Source organism: Apus apus, chromosome 2, assembly GCF_020740795.1.
Source record: "Apus apus isolate bApuApu2 chromosome 2, bApuApu2.pri.cur, whole genome shotgun sequence".
NCBI classification, from domain to species: Eukaryota; Metazoa; Chordata; class Aves; order Apodiformes; family Apodidae; genus Apus; species Apus apus.
In genome coordinates this window covers 37958803-37973477 of record NC_067283.1, presented here as the reverse complement: position 1 = coordinate 37973477, position 14675 = coordinate 37958803, and the positions used below count along the sequence as shown (strand labels likewise).

The window sequence follows — 14675 nt, the reverse complement described above, 5'->3', positions numbered from 1 at the left end:
CCTGTCTAATATAAGTTCTAGGAGTTGTATTTTGCATTTTCAAGTTACTTTTGACAGTTTCAGTAGAAAGAATATTTACTATCAGTATTAAACTGTTGTGCAGTCTGAATACTTCGTTCTGTCTAGTTAAGTAGGAATGGATGTGATTGTATTTAAAACTTTCCATAAAAGTGATAAAAAGATCTGTATAATGTAAGATGATGATGGTGATTATTGCTTTGTTTAAATGGTATCAGCTAAGGATGTTTCTTTGCTTTTCCATTAAATATTCTAGCATTTAACATTTTTTAAGTGTTACATTTTCTACTATAATGCCTGTCACTCTTCACTCTTCCTGCATATAGCTGGAATAAATGTATGTATTTTTTTCTGATTAGAAACCTAATGCATTGATATTTTTTTTTCTCTCTGTGGATTACTCCCTTTTGCAACTCAAACTTCACTTAGACACCTTCCTACCATGACATTCTGAACACCCAAAGCAGTGAAAAAGAAAATTTACTTATTGAGAAATGGAAATTGGATTTTGACTGCACAGGGAAACTGCCTGGCTTGCACTGCATATGGTAGCTTCTTTATTCCCTTACTTGGTGTTTTATTGCTACTTCTGTTCTGGTGCTTCATAAAGTTGAGGGAACTTTCAGCCAGAATTGTCTTTTCAAGGCTCAGATTAACTAGTTGCTGGCACTGTTTCCCAGTAAATGCATTGTTGAATGAATGAAATGAGAACTGAACTGAGACAGACTCTTCACTGATCATCTATCAGTATCCCTGTGGTTACTGATATTATGGTGACAGACATTTCTGATTTAATGGCACTTTAGGAGTAAAGCTAGTTGCAGAAAAAAAAAATTATAATAAAAATCCAGTGCAGCTAATTTGAGTTCAGATTAAATATATAGGATATAGGCAACAAAATGATGGTTCCGTTTCAGTGAAATAAATCCGGAAATCTGGGAGGTCATGAAATATGGAAAAGACTAGGGGTAAAGGGTGCAAGTTGCTCCTGGAGAGTTTCCGATTGGACACAAGGAAAATTTTTCACAATGAGAACCATCAACTATTGGAATAATCTCCCTGCGGAAGTAGTGGATTCCCCAACACTGAGCACTTTCAAGATTCAGCTGGACAGGGTGCTTGGCCATCTTGTCTAGGCCATGCTTTTGCCACGAGAAGTTGGACCAGATGAGCCTTCCAACCTGGGATTCTGTATTTTGATGATCATGACACAGGAAGGGAGTTCTTATTAGGAATTACTTAGGCTGGTGCAGTTTGAGATTGTGTACTTTGTCAGTGACTTAAAAGATCTAACCAAAGACAAACCAAATGAAAGTGCTACCCATAATGAAGAGTTTTAGAAAATGCGAGGGCCAAAGCAAGACAGAATGATTTGTGAGATCTGCTGGAAAAGGACATTTTCAGTGTAAATTTGATTTAGAAGGAGAATGGCTATCAGCCTTTCATTGTATCTTCTAGGCACAGGAGAAAGAGAAGTGAACTTGTATACCAGCAGAGATTTATGTTTAGATGTTGGGAAAAATAGATCTTTTCAATACAAGGTTTTGAAATGCCTCTTGGAGAGTTAAGTGGATCATCTTCATCTGTGGTGGCTGTAATATTTTATTCAAATCTGAATTATGTTTTTGGTGCCTGGTTAAATTTTACACTGCATGGCTTTCTCTCTTGATTAATTTCTTAGACTCAGTTGCTTTTCCACCAAGGAAGAGTGCAAGAGAGACACCACAGTGCACAGGACCTATGCCATGTGTGTGCTGTATGTTCTGCTTAAAAAAAATAAATATAGAGCATCAGCCATTTTTGTTACCTTCATCTGCCAATAGCTATTGCTATTAAGCTAACATTAAAAGAAAACAATACCTGTAAAGGCTACACTACGATCATCAAAGTACAAGAGCAGAGAGAGAGAGAACAACAAGGTAAGATTTCTTCAGCAATATGAATGTCAATGCTAGAAGGAAAATACATTTGTACAAATCTCAGTAGATATAAAATATATTTACTTGGTGTTCATGGTTTAGAAAGCTTTTATTCTTAACATTAACAATACTAGCTTTTATATCTAGGCTTTTATGAGAAATTTCTGTAGCTAAAATCCAAAATTAATAATTAGTTGTAATTAGTTTTCATCATCAGTAAATGTCATTAGTTCACTTTTTGACCCATTTTTCTTGATTGGATTATGTTTTCCAAAGTGAATTATTGGAATTGCTTTGCTGCAAAACAATGTATCTCATGTGCTAGTATAGTTATGAACTTGTAACAAAGAACACATTTTCAGTAAATGTGCGTCAGGGGACTTCTTTATACCGAATATACTGAGCTATAATGAAAGTTATGCCTTTTTTATTTTATTCAGTGAGTATTTAAACTAAGTGAAATGGACAAATAGGGTAGGAGATTAAGTAGTCCTGTTCTGCTCCACATTGCAATACTGAACCAGAGGTAAATTCCCCTTTTATCAGCTTGGATCTCATTCAGGCTCAACATGAGAAGTGAGGTTAGGTGAGGGAATTAAGAAGTTGGGTAACCAAATGAGCAGCCACACCATGGAGCTATACAATAGGAATCTGGGATGTTTCTCCCACATTGCCTAATAAAGTGGGAGTGCTGACTCTGAAGCCTGTCCTTCTTAGAGGAAATCTGTGAGTCTATTAGCCCTAAAGTTAATACTTAACATACTTAACATACTCTGAGAAATGAAATCAAGACTCTGTCTTCTGTTAGTCTACTGCCAAGAGCTCCACTGAAGGTCTAAGCTGGATATGGCTTGTTTTGTAGATTTCTCTCTGAGGTAACGTTAGTGCTTTGATTTGCTTCACTAACAGCAGAATGTATTGAATGTTTGAATGGGAAGATGCATGTCTTTGTTCCTCCAATGAACAGCTGAAATGTTTTTAAGCTAACTAGTGAACTGTTGTAATACAATTGCCTTTCATGAAAGCAGTTATTTTTGCGTTTGTTGATTGACTTCTGATCTCCACTGGAAAATGTATTAATGATAGCGTTTGCTGCTGTTGGCCACTTGTGACCTGTTTTCCCTCCTGCTCAAGATAAGTGTGAACCATATTCAGAACAGTAAAATGTTTGTCTCTGGATTTTGAATTCTGTTTTCCTTTTTTATGTTAGTGTGAGCAAGCAAGTTGCATAACATTTTTGGTACAGATAATGTTAGCAGGGAAAATTAAAATTGTGCATGGAGGGAATAACCTTAATTTTTTTTTCTCCTTCTTCTTCTGTTTAATATATTGCACTGCTCCAAGACATATTTATTGCTGTTCACTAGAAAAGCAACAACAAGCCCAGAACTATTGCATTTGAAATGTTTGGTTAATCACAAGATGCCTGCCTTAGCACACCTATCACCATGATGTATTTTCCAATTGCCTCTTGCAGATAACCACATAACACATCTTCATATTTTGAAAATACCTGTCCTCTTCAAAGTCAAAAGGGATGAATCAGTATTACTTTTCTGTTTCAAAAGTATTACATAGGAAAGATAATTTTCTATTACAAAAATGTTGTCAGTCAACATCCTAGAGATATTTCTGAGTTCTTTGACCAAGCCTTATAAAAAACTTTAGTCAATGGGGCATGAGACTTTTGTCCAAACTCTACAGCTAGAAATACAAATAAGGGGATGTATTTGCAGTGACTAACTGCATGTACTTAGAACATTTAAATTATCTGATCAAGTTAACCTGACCCAGGATAAAAAAGGTTTGTAAGCCAAATATATGGAAATAAAGAATAACTAGACTAAGTGTGCCCAATATGAAAGGAAAAATAATAAATCTTGACATTTCTGGTAACAAAAGAGATCAGTAAAAAAGAAGTGAAACTGTGTTTTTAAAGGTTTCCTCATGTAGAATCATAAGAAATTGTCTCTAATCTCTTCATACTGAAAGACAGAGTATGCTGGGAACAGATTTTAGTTTTGAAGTAACACTTTCTTCTTGCTAGCCAAAGCACTGCTGTGGTGGGATATATGAAACAGTTTATCCAGAGAAAATCTCCTCTCTAGTGTAAGATTGGTAGTTAATTACAGGTTACCACTGAACAATATTGGCCCTGCATTCCTCAGGTCATATTGCTTGAGCAGGAATGGATTAACTGTTTCATTCTAAACAGGTACACATAAAGTGGTTTGAGATACTTGATGTGAATTTGAACATGACGGGATGTGCATTACTTTCAAGGAAGTTCTCCAAAAGCAAAGCATTCAACAGGACAAGAAAGCTGGAAGAAGGGACTTGGGGAAAGAATGAGAGGAAAGAGAAATAGAAGCACATACAGAGGAGGATAAATCTTAAGTGTGCCCTCAGCAAGTTTGCTGATGACACTAAACTGGGAGGAGTGGCTGACACACCAGAAGGCTGTGCTGTCATTCAGCAAGACCTGGGCAGGCTGGAGAGTTGGGTGGGGAGAAACTTGATGAAATTCAACAAGGACAAGTGTAGAGTCTTGTATCTGGGGAAGAACAGCTCCATGTACCAGTACAGGTTGGGGGCTGACCTGCTGGACAGCAGTGTAGGAGAAAGGGACCTGGGGGTCCTGGTGGACAGGAGGATGACCATGAGCCAGCAATGTGCCCTTGTAGCTAAGAAGGCCAATGGCATCCTGGGGTGCATTAGAAAGGGTGTGGTTAGTAGGTCAAGAGAGGTTCTCCTCCCCCTCTATTCTGCCTTGATGAGGCCACATCTGGAATACTGTGTCCAGTTCTGGGCCCCTCAGTTCAAGAAGGACAGGGAACTGCTGGAAAGAGTCCAGCGCAGAGCCACAAAGATGATGGAGTGGAACATCTCCCTTATGAGGAAAGGCTGAGGGAGCTGGGCCTCTTTAGCTTGGAGGAGACTAAGGGGTGACCTCATTAATGTTTACAAATATGTAAGGGGCAGGTGTCAGGAGGACAGAGCCAGACTCTTCTCAGTGATGTCCAATGACAGCATAAGGGGCAATGGGTGCAAATTGGAACATAGGAGGTTCCACGTAAACATCAGAAAAAAACTTCTTTCCTGTGAGAGTGACAGAGCACTGGAACAGGCTGCCCAGAGAGGTTGTGGAGTCTCCTTCACTGGAGACATTCAAAACCCGCCTGGACGTGTTCCTGTGTGATGTGCTCTAGGTGACCCTGCTCTGGCAGGAGGGTTAGACTAGATGATCTTTCAAGGTCCCTTCCAACCCCTAAGATTCTGTGATTCTGTAAGAAAATTAAATACACTCACTATGCCAGCCTCACTTTGTTTTTAGTTCTAGCACATGACACAAACTTTCCTATACATTTCATGTAGAAAATTAATCTGGGAAAGAATGAAAAGCGCCAAACTGCCCTAAATGTAGGAATACCACCCAGTTTTGCTAACTCTTTTATCACAGTTACCATATTCCTAAGTTTTCTGAGTTTTCTCCAGCATTCCTTGACTCATTGACAATAGCCTCCAAGCCCCACAAAAGCTTGTTACCTCATTATTAAGCCTGCTGATCTGCTGTTTGGTCTCTTCTGCTTTGATAACAAGCACTGCAGCACCAATTTCAGCCTCTGAAAATAATCCAAGAATGCATGTAAATGAGAGGAGTAAAAATAACCTGAAAACAGCAATGCTGTTCTTGCACTTATCCAATACTTGAAATGTAAACCTAGTTTGTACTTGGATCAAATTAAAGTAAAATCTTGTTTTTAATGTTCAGTGTATAATGTGCAAGAAAAATGTGACAAATCATTTGTATTGTCCGCTGACAATGAAAACCCTGTTGACCACTGTGCGACATGTCAATTGTTTTTTTAAATTATAGATACAATTAAGTTTCTATTATTATTTTTCTGTTTTGCTTAAAGAGGAACAAAATGTGTCCTAATAGCCTCCATGCAAAGGGTACTTAACTGTGTGAGAACTGTTTGCTCCTAAAAGACTAAAAGGGGATGTTGGAAACAGCCTGAGCTACACTACTTGAGTCACTTCAGCATTAGTCCACTGGTCTGACTCTGTTACAGTGTATGCAATTCTAAGCTTACTAAAACCTCTTGCTATTCAAGTTTTTCACTCCTCTAAAAACTTAGGTACTTCCACTCTCCTTCACTTCTTTAAATATCTTTAACCAAAAATGAGATCCAAGTTTGGATCCAAGTTGGGTTTTTTAATTTGTTGTTAGAATGTTTTTCAGTTGAATTTTGTCCTTGTGTTTAGTACCTCCCATGCCCAAAGGTCTGGGAACATGAGGCTCCTGAATGATCCTACCATACTGCTGCTAAAATATAATGCATGAAAATACAGTACTGTGTTTTATCATGACTGTCTGTCAGCAGGAAAACAACAAATGACCTTTGGGATCCTGTTATATTTTTCTACAGTACCAGTTGTGGTACTGAAATGGCACGGAAATAATGGATATACGTTAAATCAATTTATGCCACTTCTAAGAACTGAAGAAACAAATGGGAACAAAAAAACATTTATGAAAAGAGTAATTTTCCCAGGCAAAACTCACCTCCAATTGTAGGAGATAACCTGGATTCTTGTCTGAGCTGGTCAGAGCTGAAGTCAAAGGTTTGGCTTTCCTCATTATGGTTTCCATCTTCAATCCCATCAACAATTCTGTTGAGAAAAATCAGAGTGATGGAGCAGTTTCACAAACACCACAATAATCATGCTGTTAAAATTATTCCTAAAGGGCACGTTTTTAAGCAGTGGTAAATTTTATACAACATTAAGTTTAGAGAAAAGTAAAAGCTATTATATTGGCATAATTCTTGTGAGTCTCTAAAGATCAAACTTCCTGTTAAAGGAAGGAATGTAAGGCCAAACATAACTAACTGAAGTTTCAAAATTTTCATTACTTCTGCAGAGTATTCTGGGTCCTAACAAAACCTTTATTGCATATAGTTTGATTTTTGTATCTAAGCAATCTGTTGCCATTCTTTCATCTACATGAACTATAAAGATGCTTCATTGTGCTCCTGTGAAGTTTAAATCTCCCTGCAAGTAAGTCAGGTTCTTGTATTAGGCTTACTTAGGCAGAGCCTGAGACTGAACATAATATGTTTATAAAAGCATCTCTGTGAACCACTGTGTTGCTGCCATACAAATAGCTGTTCTCAAATTTGGTTAAAACTAACTAGCTCTGGCAGAGCCATCTTGTTTGCATACTGAGTATAGGGAGATGCGTAGACCAGCCTACAATGTCCCGGTTACATTAGTATCGATACTGGATCTAACTACTAGAAAAGGCATTTGTTATTTTTTTCTACTCATGCACTACAGTTGACCTCCAAATTGCAGTTTCAAGAATCCAAGGAATAAAGAAAAGAGGCATTTTATACAATTATCAATAGCTGAATACAAAGAATAGGAAATGTATCAGATGGGGGAATCAATACACATTGTTAAAAATATACACTTATGAATATTTTTTCTCATGTATAAGAAACGGTGCTATAAAGAGAACTATTTTAAAGTCAATGAAAGTAACTCAAAAAAATGCCAGTTGACAGATGCAGAGCATCAATTTCTTAATTTGTCCAGGCACAAAATTTAGAATTTATCTTGCAGAAGGCAGATGAGTTCATCTGGAAAGGCTAAAGCAGACAGTTCTTGGCCTCTTAGTCAATGGTGGCAATGGCTATGATGGAAATGAGACATTCCATCAAATAAGGATATTCTGAAGCAAATCTCTTGGCTGGAAATGTTTGGAGAAAGGAAGAACAGACAACACAATAATATGTAATGCATTTGGCTTGAAAGACCCACATAACTTCAAGCCCTGGGCACATACTATATATTCTTGTCCTTCTTGGCTCTTCTTGTGGACTTAGGGCTCTGTGTCATGTCTGAGTGCTCATGATGCCAATCGGATGTTAGTAGACTTCCCTCTAATCTCAACCAGCCTCTGGGAGCTGAGACTCACAGAATCACACAAAATCACAGAATCTTAGGGGTTGGAAGGGACCTTGAAGGATCATCTAGTACAACCCCCCAGCCAGAGCAGGATCACCTAGAGCAGATCACACAGGAACGCATCCAGGTGGGTTTTGAATGTTTCCAGAGAAGAAGACTCCACAACCTCTCTGGGCAGCCTGTTCCAGTGCTCTGTCACTCGCACAGTAAAGAAGTTTTTTTCTGACTCAAATGTGGTGCTTGAGCTGCTTTGGCCTATACTGTTATCTGCAGCTGAAAACCTGAATGATTCCTTTTTTGAAATTTGCTATAAAAACTATTTAATGTCATCTGACCTCACGGCTTCAAAAAGCAAATTTTAAACACCAATATCCTTTTTGTGGAGATTTCTAATTATATAAAATGCTAACATTTTAACTGCTTTTAAAGCACACAGAGGAAAACCTACTGAGACATGACTTGGAATTTATAGACACTATAATCTTTAGAGTGTTTAAAGAATCAGATTAAAAAGAAATCATATTAGCAAAAATATCCAGTTCCAGAGAGCAAAAAGACAAGCTTCTATGTGGGAAATATGTAATGGGCAAGACACTTATTCATATACAAGGAACGGGCTGTGGAGTGACATATTCTAGTGAGTTGAAAGCATGAGGTGACAAAAAGTAATTAAGTTCCACCTCTTTCTGTATTAGCTATTGTACAGCCCTGAACTTTCTCCTGAAGCCAGTCACCTCTACTCTTAGAAGGCAGAGTAAAAAAGTCAGAGAATGTTAACATGCGAGCTCTTCAATCCAGCCAATCAGGGCTAGAGTGCACTCATCCATGTGGGTCTGATGAAATTAAAGTATATAAATATCTTCTCCTAGGACTGCTTTTATTATCATTTAAACTTTCTTCCTGTTGATGCTCTAATACTTTATAGGTAGTATCCAAAAACTGATAAGGAAGACTATGATAGATCTTAGAAGTTAGGGTGCTGGCCTCTATTCCTTATGTCAAGAACTATTTTACCTAGTCTCTGTGTTTTATTGCCTTCACTGTGTTGTACAAATAAAGAAGCCGAAGCACCAGTGGAGAATTCTGATTGGCTTACTCTAGGGAGGAACCACAGTAAACTAAGTTTCTCAAGCAGACAAAGTATATTCCCTTGACAAAGTGTGATTATACACCTCATAACTGTGCTGATCAGACATTTCAGCCAGACTCATTCCATCCCTGTACATTACTGTTCAGCAGCAAACAAAAGATAGGATCTTAATTAAGGTCTTTTTTTTCTTTAATAAATACTGAGAAACATTTAAGGCTGTTTTTTAAAGTTGTTTCAACTTGTCAGTTGAAATGTTGTAATAATGTAAACTAATTATTGAAAATAATGTGAAAATGTTTTGACCAGAAAACGAAGTCTGAAAAACATATATCTTGTGCTAATTTTCCAGCCTATTAACAGGCTTATTCTGCAGTTATACATTTATGAATGGAAATAGGAAATAATAATATATGTAACAATAAATTCAAAGTTGCTTTTTCAGCCTTGGGTGCCAATGTCTGGCTGCCTGTGTTCAGAACAATAATGAGCAAGATTAGATTTCAGCAGAAAATATGAAAGGTAGCTTTTCCCTGAATTACCACTTGTCATGCAAATGATCATGACCTTTACTCATAGGTGGCCTGAACCAAATTCACCAGAGATCTGTGAAAGAAATGAGAAAATATTCACTATGCATTTCAATTTTGCTACTGTAGAAGCTGGCTTTCCACACATTATTTTCCCCTGTGTTGAGAAAACTAAACTTAAATAGTTTTGTATCTTGCTTATATTTGAAATGTAGCTGTACTGATCCAATATATGATGAAGGGGCAAGATTTTTATATAGTCTTCCATGTCCTTCTTATGATTGCATCCCTAGGGGTAGATGCCTTGACAGAGCAAAACAAATACCAGTCATGCTGTGGCTGTTTTATGTTAGCAATGGTAAATTGCTGAAAGTGCCATTCTGTCTCCAGTGAACAAAGGAAGTCCTTGCACATGTAAAATAATTCAAATTACAGAAATAAAAACTTGAACTGGAAGACCAACTGCTGCAGCTCCTCACATGTGAAAAAGTGATTGTGAATTCTGCAAAGAACTGATGCCCAAACTCTTCGTTAATAGTTAATTGTATGTTGCAGTAATTTAGAAATCAGATACATAAATCACCTTTCAAGTAACATACAAATACAAAAAATGAAATACTTAAAATTATACACTAATAATACTACAATAAACTATTATATGACTCTTGTTTATGTAAAAAATCACAGAAAAACAGATTTTTCAACTCAATATCTACTCTCTACAGAATTTCATTGTCAGATTTCCTTTTTCTAATGTAAAAAACCTAACATTTTTCTAAAATTGCTAGGCAATAGTTTTTCATTATAGTCCTCTACTCCAGTAATTTTTGTATTTGCAGAGCTATGCTGTGTTATTGTCTACTTGCTTTCTAAATTGCTGTCTCTTTGATGGACTCAGAACGTTTCACAGTGCTGTTGTGGGAATGCATATTATTACAGATGGACAAAATGATACCATAAAGCCAGACTATTCAAATAGTAATTTTTGTAATTGCTCAATACCTTCCCTTTTTACTGGTAGAAATACTTTATTTTACAATAAATTCCTAAAGTTATAGCATTCTGCATAGTGTGCAATAGTTCCTACAATAAGAGGATGACTTCTCTATGGGATGAACAGAAGTATTAACTATTAAAGAAAAATAAATATTTTATAGTGTTACAATAATTATATTTTTAATAGGAGTGGCATTATAGAGAAGAACATAACTGTTCATAACTATTACCTTGGGCTCAGGTCAGGTGGACCAGTGGTGGTCAGTGCTGAAAGGTGTAACTTAAGGTTTTTCTCCTTCCTTCTGGAGTAGTAATGGAGCTCTGTTTCGTGTTTGGTTCTTGCGGGGTTTGAACTGCAAGCACGGATGGGTGAGTGAAAGGGCACCGTTCCTGAGGCCAACTGCTTCAAGTTTCTCCCTAGGTGGCTTTTACTGCTTCCAGCCTTCTTCTGCTGAGAGCAATTTGTGCTTCTTGTATGGATTGGTGAAAGGGTGCTGCTTTCTTCTTCTCCCTCCTCATCCTCATCTTCATCTTCTACAATTGAAGGGAGCCTCTTCTTTATATTTCCATTTCCCTTGAGCTCTGTCTAAAATAGCAGATAACACAAACTAGTGTAAAATTCAGAATCTGATGTTGCAGAAACACAGTTTCTCCTGGTGTTCATCCTGGAGAAAACCCAGCTCTAGCACAGCTTTTATTTATCATTCAAAATAGCTCTTTTGGAAGTCTTGCATAGTGTTCCTCTTCAACCATGGTTATAAGTGCATATGTGAGAAAAATACAAACAAATTAAAAAAGGTCACTAGCAACATAGCCAGTGACTGCAATATGTTTTGTTACCAAGAAAGATTACATGAATGTCTTCCTAGGTTAGACATTAGGAACGCATTCTTCACTATGAGGATGGTGAGGTACTGGAACAGGTTGCCCAGGGAAGTTGTGGATGCCTCTTCCCTGGAAGTGTTCAAAGACAGGTTGGATGAAGCTTTGAGCAACCTGGTCAGGTGGAAGGTGTCCTTCCCCATACAGGGGGGTTGGAACTAGATGATCTTTAAGGTCCCTTCCAACCCAACCCATTCTTTAATTCTACGGCATGTGCCATGTGTACACTTGAATAGGTTAATCTTGCTTTCTGAAGCATTATTTCTTTTGAATATTACACTTGCAGACTTCTGGTGGACCAGCAGAGAGAGCTAAGGTGGTAACTCATATAATTCCATATCTTCATATGGAACCATTCATAATGTATTCACTTACACCAGTTCAGCTTAAAAATGTGTGTATCCTTCTCAGTTGTCACAACGGAAACCACTGCTGGGATACTAGGCAGATGTTTCAGTTTATACAAAGTCCTATTAATGCACTAATGGTGTGACAGCATCAACTTAAAAAATGAGTAATCAAAAAGCAGATCTACATCTGTCTTTTTTTTAAAAAAAGAAATTTGGATGCTTGATGTTGGAATCAAGGTAATTTAGAGGCAACATAGACCTGTACTTTATATACTACTGAAACCACAGTATATTGCTTGCTATTGTTTCATGGTAACAAAATATACTGGTCATGAATACTGAGATATGCCAACATGGAGCTCATGCTGGGATCAAGCCATAAGTAAAAAATAGTTCCATTTATTCCCATGATACCACTTACTGTATTTATTGGTAGTAGACAAATGGACTAAGGCAGAATCAGGTTTCGGATCAAATTAGCAAACTCCATCCGTCTCATAGAAAAGTACAGTGAAATGCAACTTCATGGTTTCAGAAGAGGTTGTTATTCATTATTTTTTTTCCCCAGACCACTCCTTTTAATCAAGGTTGATTAAGGCACTGTTAAATTTAGATAGAAAACCTCAGATGAGATTGTAAAGTCAAATTTCCCACATTCAGGCCAAGCAAGACTGGCTGGGTGGAAATGCAGATTTGAGGTTTTATCCAAATGCTCAAAGCCCATATTAGTATCTGTCTAAATGGTCTGCAGCATGGGGTTTATTTTACTGAGTGCTACAGCAAGCTTTTGTCTAGTGAATGCTTTTCTCTTAGTATACATTGACAGATTTAGTGAATTAGGTCCTTTTCATCTGAGATCTATGAAAAAGTAATAACTTAAAACAGTGCCAAAAGACCTGTCTTTATAAAATATGTTAGCCTTGTTTTCAACCATAATTGTCATCTGAAGGTTGTCATGATGGTAAAATTGTATAGGACCTGGCACTGATGCAAGTCTATACTCTACAGAGAATGAGCTTTATCCATATTCAAAAGTTTGGCTTGGTTGATTGAGAATGTATTTGAAATTCAGGTGCTATAGCAGGATATCCAAATATAGGACCTGGAAGAAAAGATCGTAAGCTGTCACTCATAAAATGGACTGTGGCAGAATTATGTGCAGGATCCTAATTAAAGTCTCATCCTGAAACCACAGAAGTTGGAGGTTTTTCCAGCTTTGCTCTGGCCATAACTGTGTGCACCTTTCAGAGTGAAGCTTGGCATATTTAAAATGTGGCTAACATACCTGAGATAGCGTAGACTTGTTTGATAATTTTGATATTACCTGAAAGAACAAAACAAAACAAAACAAGTAGCAAATATGTGCATCTGCACAGTTTTGGCTTCCAAGACCATACAAAAATCTAAACCAAAACATTTCTGTTTATACAAGAGGAGAATCTCACGATAAAGCAGCTATATTAAATGAATAGTGACATTGCACTGCACTAAGGACACTGCTTGGAAACATGCTGTGACTAAAAATTGTTTTACTTTTATTGAATAGGTAGTCCTGCAAAAATAACACTTTAATAAAAGGTTGGGTCAAGGCTCCAAACCTGTGAATGAATGTAGATGGGTGAATGTATGCCTGGTGGATTTCAGGGCTGATTGGATGGAATCCTGTGGAACAGTGCTCTGCTTTGGCCCTACCCTTTTGTAACTTTAGCTCCTGTGCCAGCCTGGTCCTTACATGTAGATAAGCAGACTGTGGCATTTTTGAGGAATTTTCAAGGGCAGTGATGGGATTGAAGCAAGTAAGAGCAATACAATACTGAGGGAGATACGTGCCTAACAGCTATTCAAGTCCATGACATTTTCCCTTATTGGATTAAAAAGAAAGCAAAATAATGTGTAGTTACTTCTAATAAAATCCACAGAAACTGATGCATAATATCTGGGATGAACATTCTGCTGCTTATTTGGATATCCACACCTTGATCATGGGCAAGTCTCTCATAGCCTATATGCTGTATTAATAAGACAATTTTAGTCTTACAGGTAGGATTTTCAGAAGTGATTTTCAGCTTTCTGAAACTCACATGTCAAGATAAAAAGTGTACCCATCAATTTTAAATTTCTAATAAATTTCTATTAGTATATTTTTCTCAAAACTCAGATATTTAAGTAATTTGGACTTCCCAGTTTGTTTGCTAAAAACATTCAGAACTCCTAAATCCACCGATTTTAGGCACAGATTTGGAAAAAAAAAAAAAGTGTTTTTTTTTTTGTTTGCTTGGTTAGTTGGTTTTTGTTTTGGGTTTTTTTGGTGGTTGTTTCCCCCCACTCAGGTTAACCTGAAAACTATTTTGTATTTGCTCATAAAAGTGAAGGTACTAGTAGTGGTATAATATACAAATACACACTATTTATATTTGTGTAAGCAGAAATCATACCCTACAACCGTCAAGGTGGTAGCAGGCATATGAATAAATCTAGCAATAACACTCTAATAACTGCCAAACAAAAACTGCTATAATTAGGCTATGTAAATAAAATCATTTTGGTGCTCTTTCTGAGTTAGATAATGGACCAGATGATATTAGCAGGGACAAGATCTCAGATATCGAAATCTCCCAGCTTGCACTGTAATCTATGGGTATGGAAGAAACACCATCATCTTCAAGATTCAGGACAACAGGAAACCGGAAATTTACTAAAATATTAAAGTGAGAATTAGGAAGTAGCAATGGCCTACTTTGCCCATATGTTTAAGAAGATTAACTTACAATAGCGCCCAGAATTTTGGGGCATCATTTTACTTCACTTCTAGGTACAGGTGCAGTATGAATGTTAAATAGCAGCCTTAATTAAAAGCCCAAGCCAATCCAAAACATTAGGAGCTTCACAAAAAAGATCTTAGAAAGTATGAATTTGC

The 14675-nt window shown here is 37.1% G+C and overlaps 1 protein-coding gene across 1 annotated transcript in view; it reads right to left on the bottom strand.

Moving 5' to 3' along the window:
* Nucleotides 1-14675, bottom strand: part of KCNH8 (potassium voltage-gated channel subfamily H member 8) — a 185631-nt gene that overhangs the window by 5472 nt on the left and 165484 nt on the right. The window contains exons 12-15 of the mRNA XM_051612214.1: nt 13044-13082; nt 10757-11112; nt 6508-6614; nt 5484-5560 (exon numbers count right to left, since the gene is read on the bottom strand). Of these exons, the coding sequence (XP_051468174.1) occupies nt 5484-5560; nt 6508-6614; nt 10757-11112; nt 13044-13082 (579 nt within the window). The remainder of the gene's footprint in view (nt 1-5483; nt 5561-6507; nt 6615-10756; nt 11113-13043; nt 13083-14675) is intronic.